This window comes from Phalacrocorax aristotelis, chromosome 11 (genome assembly GCF_949628215.1).
Source record: "Phalacrocorax aristotelis chromosome 11, bGulAri2.1, whole genome shotgun sequence".
Lineage (NCBI taxonomy): Eukaryota > Metazoa > Chordata > Aves > Suliformes > Phalacrocoracidae > Phalacrocorax > Phalacrocorax aristotelis.
The window spans coordinates 8046143-8052142 of record NC_134286.1 but is presented as its reverse complement, the minus strand read 5'-3'; the positions used below and the strand labels follow the sequence as shown (position 1 = coordinate 8052142).

Below are 6000 nucleotides of genomic sequence, written 5' to 3'. Positions count from 1 at the left end.
ACAAGCACAGCCCTGCAGCCCCCTGCCTGGAGCTCCCTCCTGGCAGCACTGCCCAGTGACTGAGACACTCTGAGCCAGGGCAGGATTTCAATAACTGTTATTTCAGACACCAGTACGAGCACTAAGGTGCCTCTGCCATTTCATTGCCACTAGATCCAGCAAGAAGCTAATCGGATCATGTGCCACTGCTTATTTTAAAATCAAAATACATGTAAGAAGGTTATATTTGCTCCCAACACCATGAGAATTATTTTCTTTTTTTCCTCTAAAATTATAGTAGAGGTGTCTTTGGACAGAATTGCATATTCTCATATGAATTTATTTAACAAGTTTTTAATCTTTAAATATAGATTTAACACATTTTTTACAGGTACATATACAATATAGTTCATCTAAACTTGCAGTTAGAGAAAATTCTCTACTGTACTTTATAATAACATATACATGAAGAGCCTAATTCAACAGCATACTTAAGGTAACATACCATGTTGTGTGCAAAGTTTCAAATGTTAAAAATCTCAGACTGTACATTCAGTTTTGCAGAACTTTTCAACCTCATAAATTAATAAAAGCTTAGATTTAAAACTATGGAAGACAAAAAAGATTAAAACCATTTAATATGCAATGTGTGCTACGTTTGAGACAAATATTTACAGTTGTACCTCAAAATGTGTACTGTTACCACAAGAATTGTTACCACTATAAACAGCCCCGACAGTAACTTAAGAGACTCCTACTTTCCCACCTAGCAAGTGCATTGTGACCAGCTTTAAAGTAGACGGAAATAACCTTCAGTGACTTTAAACCTTTCTGCTAAGATTGCCAGTGGCTGAAGAGTACTGGGAGCTTTCTACATCTTGCAGAGTTGCTCAGTTCAGACTCAGCTGGTCACGCTTTTGAGGGTGTATGGGTGTTACCCCAAATACTGGCCACCCAAACTGGAGAAATGCCCACCGTTGCGTGCCAGCGTGGCAGGGAACACCCCAGGCAAACACAGCCATCAAGTTGTTCAACAATTTCTCCATACAAAAATGGCCACCAAAAAAAAAAAAGGTCCAGTATATTTTAACTTAACAACTTGGGACTGTGTCTAAGAAACCATGGTTCATAAATCAAAGTCAGATCAGAAAGGTCCCCCTTTAGTCCACAGTATAAAACGTTTCATCTTGACGGGACAGAGCAAATTCACTACCGCATGCACACTATCAACCCTGTTCTCAACACGGTCAGATGCTCTTTGCACACATCTGCTTAAAAGTCAAACCACCTGTACCTATTTTCTACAAAAGCAAAACTAGACAAAGAAACACAAAGTTAAATTATGAGTGTTCAAATTCTTTTTTCCTTCTCAAAAATTCAATAGATACATTATTGTTAAAGATGCTGAAAAGTACAGTCTTATCACAAGAACATCCTTAGTGCAAACATGGACATTTAACTTTGATTTATGGCACGTGTTCCAAAAGTACATACATTTAATGTAAACTTCAACACTTGCTAGATACAGGTTTCAGCCTTGGGACACTTTGGGACCCATAGTGATTGGCGACAACCCTGAGTTGTCAGGTTGACCTGATCCAAACCTCACTGAAATCAATGGGACTGACTGCAATGGGCTGGAGTCAGACCCTAAGTGCAAAAAAGAGGATCTTTAGCATTATTGCATCTTCGCATGTGAGTCAGCCAGATGATGCTCTTACAGAACATTACATTCACATAGCTAAAGTAGATATTTAAGAAAAATCCATTCAAAAATCAATTAAGCAGGACATACAGCTTCTTTGTTTGGTTTTTGTTTTGGTTTTGGGGTTTTTTTTGGTTTACCAAAACTCAACTCTTATTTGCAACTTCAACAGTTGTCAGCTAATAAGTAGGTAAAGCCTTCAACCTGTAGAGGAAACTTCAAGCATCTAAACAAAGTGTCAGGGAACTGTAGTGTACTCCTCTGATGAAACGTGATGGATGTCATGGAAAAACAGCAGGTAAAATTAATAAAATACTGTACTTTCCATAGGAGAAAAAAAAAAAAAAAGAGCAGAGAATGGCTTCCTTTATGACTATGAGAAGCTGCTTAGGACCCCAGTCCCGTTCAGTGCAGATGAAGCTGTGGAAGTCTGTGAATGTGATGAATAGTACAGGACAACTCCAACTATTGTGCTATTTCTCTGTAACACTTAGTTGAAAGCTTCCAAAGAGCATCGAAAATAGGATGCTACTAGTTCACCCTCAATTCAAGGGGAACTAAACTTTCTTGTGTTACACAGGGCAGCATCTATAAAGTAATGAAGATTGATGTTAATATTAAAGCATCTTATTCCAAGAAATACATTGTTCCCTGTAATCACGTAACATTTGTATAACATTAAAAAAAGTGCACTCCTGCAGTTCTCCCTAAAAGCTGAACTCCCACTAGCTTCAGCGAGAGCCTTGTCTAAGGACAGACCGCAGGGTTTGACTCATTTCCATCATCTATCGCTTGATTACCACAGTGCAGCCAGCTGATATCTTTTCTAGGCTCCTTATTTTGTCTGGCTCAAAATGGTTATTTAGAGTGTTACAGAACAGCTGTTCTGTGAAGCTGGCTGGCATCACAGGCTGTACAAGGAGTCCCTGCTTTATGTTTCAAAGGCCAAAAAGAAATCAACGTTACCGTTAATGGACCCTGCATAAACCGAAAGCCTGTGGCTGCAATCATCAAAGTGCATGAGTAATAGTGCAAACAGCTGTGCTGCATCTGCAAAGCTACAAGTAGCATTTTAAAAAGAACTTAGACAAAACTTGCGCATTTCAGCTAACATGCTTACACCAGCCTGCAAGAGCTCAAGAGTTCAGCCACGTACGATACTCTTATCGGGCAGATTCAAACCACGTGGCCTAGGGAGCCACGTAATGGGTTGCCTCAAGCTCACCACAGTGGAGAGGATGATCCCCACCGCCCTGGCCAGCAGGAGCAGAGGACGTCCAAGCTCGGTCCTTCGGGCACTACCACCAGTGGGGGAAGCCCTTACTCAGCTTTACTGCATGAAGAGCACACACAGGGGATCCCCTTAAGGCTTGGAAGAGAGAATTTGGCAAGCGGGGTGTTAAAACAAACTAGGAGAGAGTCTGGCATGTAGAACAGAGGCCTGAGTCCTCCTTAAACCAAGCGGGTGCGTGTGCCTGCCCTGGCACAGAGCATCCTTCCACGCCTGCTCTGAATGCTCCTTGCCTTTGGGCTCAAGTCAAGTTCTGCCTTTAAACTCTTTTGCTGTTTAAAAGAACTTGAAAGTTGTAGCAATATTCCTTTTATATATATAATCCAATAAGTAAAAGGCATTTATCACTGCTTCCATTTTTCACTTGAAACCCTTTTTTATTCAGACTGCTCCATGCTCCCTCTAACAGAAATCAGTCTCAAGCAACTTCCACACAGCGAGTGGAGATTGGAAACTTGCCCTTCACTCTGCCCAGCTTTTAAAGGTCAGGTGAAAAAAGCTGAAAATGCTTTGGCCCCATTTCACTCTGACATGACAATTTGGGACCGAACAACATGTTTCCTTTTGCTTGCATCTGTTTATAACTGCCGAGAGAAGGGAGCAGGGACAGAGCTTGGCCTCGATGAGGGGGGAGGCTGCGGTGCTGCTGGACACGAGCACTGTGTCACTGAAGTGAAAGCAAGTCACACATCTGCTTTGGGTTACAGCAAGGACCTCGTTTCTGCCATCCCCGCTCTCTGTTTGCCATGGAGTGGGTGCTGCAGCACAGCTGAGAGGCCAGATGCCTTTTCCTTCACTGACACAGACACTGTCAGTGCTGTAAATCACAACCCTTTGGCACGTTAGCAACCAGAGGATGTGCAGAAATATTTTGACTCCCGCCCAGCTGTGGAAGAGTAACACTCCAGCTCTCACTTTCCCCAAGATTTGTGTGTCTTGCACAAGGGAAAGGGATAGATAATTTGCATCTCCTTGTTAATGCATATAAAAGTCAAGTCAGTTGACGAGGCAATGCCTGACCACTTTAGGAAGGCAGCTTAAACTGCAACACACAGGTAAGTCTGAGCAGTAGCTATTTTCTGAGTATTGAATTTTCTGAGCAGAGTTCTCCCCAGACATTTTATGATCTGTGTGTTACCACCTGTGATGTAAAACTATTTCTATGGCACACACATTACAAAATCCACCATGGACTGGCACAGGAAACAGAAAAAAATCTATTCAGAAGGAAGCAGCAAAGACTAATCTCAGAAATTATAGCTAGAGGCACACCAGAAGGAAAACTGGTTTTCAAAATGACCTCCAAGCCAGCCATCTTCATCCCAAAAAGCCTCCTGGATTATATCCAGGCCAAGATTTACAAAAGGTTTAATAAGGTTTCCTACACACACGCACCTCCGCAGAAGAAGTTTTGGACCAAAACACTTGCTTTATCAAGAGTTAAATGACATTGCCAATAACAACCTCTCATTTATAAGGAAAATTATCTATGCAACCATGTTAACGAAGGAAGAAAAATCATCTGTGGTTCGTTTGGACATTGCAAGTTCAGCTTTGCGAAAAGGCTCTCCCTCAGCAGGCCAGGTGCAGGAGGACAGCGGATATGCAAAGCTGGCAGTGGTAGGGGCATGGGACATTGACCAAATACACATCTGATAACTTAAAATGGACAGCAAAAAGTTCCCTGTAACTTCATCATGATTTGTACTGGCTCTACACTGGAATAATTAGCAGGAGAGGCGAGGAACAGCTTGTATGTATGCAGGTCCCAGGCATCCTGTAGTGGGAGGTCTTTGTTAGGACCACAGTACAAATCTAAGCAAAAATGTCAAGGTAAGGGAAGCATTTCACCTAGCCAGCTATAGGCTTTGCACTTAGTATGGATTCTAGTTATGAAATTCTGTGACTGGAGATATATTTTTATTTATTGTGGGGACCTGGATCTCAGCAATAACAGAGGTGCTACCCCCCTGCAAAGGGCTCTAAGCTCAGGGGAACCCTACAATGTGTTAATCAAGTTTACCCTGCTTACATGCAAAATCAGCATTTCAGCACAAGCAGCTACTAATATGTGAGGGTTACTGTGCTCCCTCCTGCCCCTGCTTTGCTCTGCAAGCTTGGCTGCCTAATTCTCCCTCTGCTATACTGGAGCAAGAGCTCCATCTTCTGAAGAAGCAGAAAAGAGCCCAATCCAGACTGCACCCCTGAGCAGTCAGTGGTACAAAGTCACCTGCAGTATAAAATGGCCAATCTGCAGAGGAAAGGGAATTGCTAAATGCAAGGTACTGTTTGAAAACCAGTTTTCAGAGTGCAAATACATTATGCCTATAAGGACACATCACTGAAAAGTTCTAGGAATAGCTCTAGGAAACAGCAAGAAAACATCCTACATCATCCTACAATATTTCCTGGAGCACATGTAAATCAGAATCATGCCTAGAGACTGCATACACGATCAGTAATAGCAAGAGAGAACAGAATTAATCTTAACAGGGAAAACAGAGCCTCAGTGGGTGCAGCTAGACCCTAGCAACACGACTGCAAAGCATCTGGGCAGTGGTGTGAGACTTACAGGAGGAGCTTTCCATGATTTCACCTTGTGAAATTCTCCTTAGTTTGTACTCAGCAACTTTGTAAACCAGCCTGGAGCTGGGAGTCTCTAGGTTTTGGGGGATGACCACTGACAAAGCAAACCAGTGTTCAAAGTTTGCTGGCACCCTATTTTCAAGACGCATTTATAGCTGGAGAAACCTTCTGCACAGGCTGTGGTCCAGGACCTGGTGAGATGTGATAACCAGATTTGCAGAGAAGACAACACATGGTGCTCCAGGGTGGGAGCACGCCAAGGGGACTCCTCTCAGCTGCGCTGCTGCCAGCCCACCACGAGCTACCCCTTACATAAAGTCAGAAAACCTCCAACCTGTGAAATTTGACTGCCCTGCAACAAAGGGGATAAAAAAAATACCTTCCTGTATAGGAAGGATTTTACTGAAATATACTGGAAAACCATCAAGAGCTGACTGGA

General features: G+C 42.7%; 1 protein-coding gene across 2 annotated transcripts in view; it reads right to left on the bottom strand.

The window, feature by feature from the left end:
• Positions 1–313: 313 nt before the first annotated feature.
• The window catches only part of MCF2 (MCF.2 cell line derived transforming sequence), a 60965-nt gene continuing 55278 nt past the window's right edge, over positions 314–6000 (bottom strand). For both annotated transcript variants that reach the window (XM_075106736.1, XM_075106737.1), the window contains one exon: positions 314–2272. In XM_075106736.1, the coding sequence (XP_074962837.1) occupies positions 2232–2272 (41 nt within the window). In that variant the 3' untranslated portion in view covers positions 314–2231. The remainder of the gene's footprint in view (positions 2273–6000) is intronic.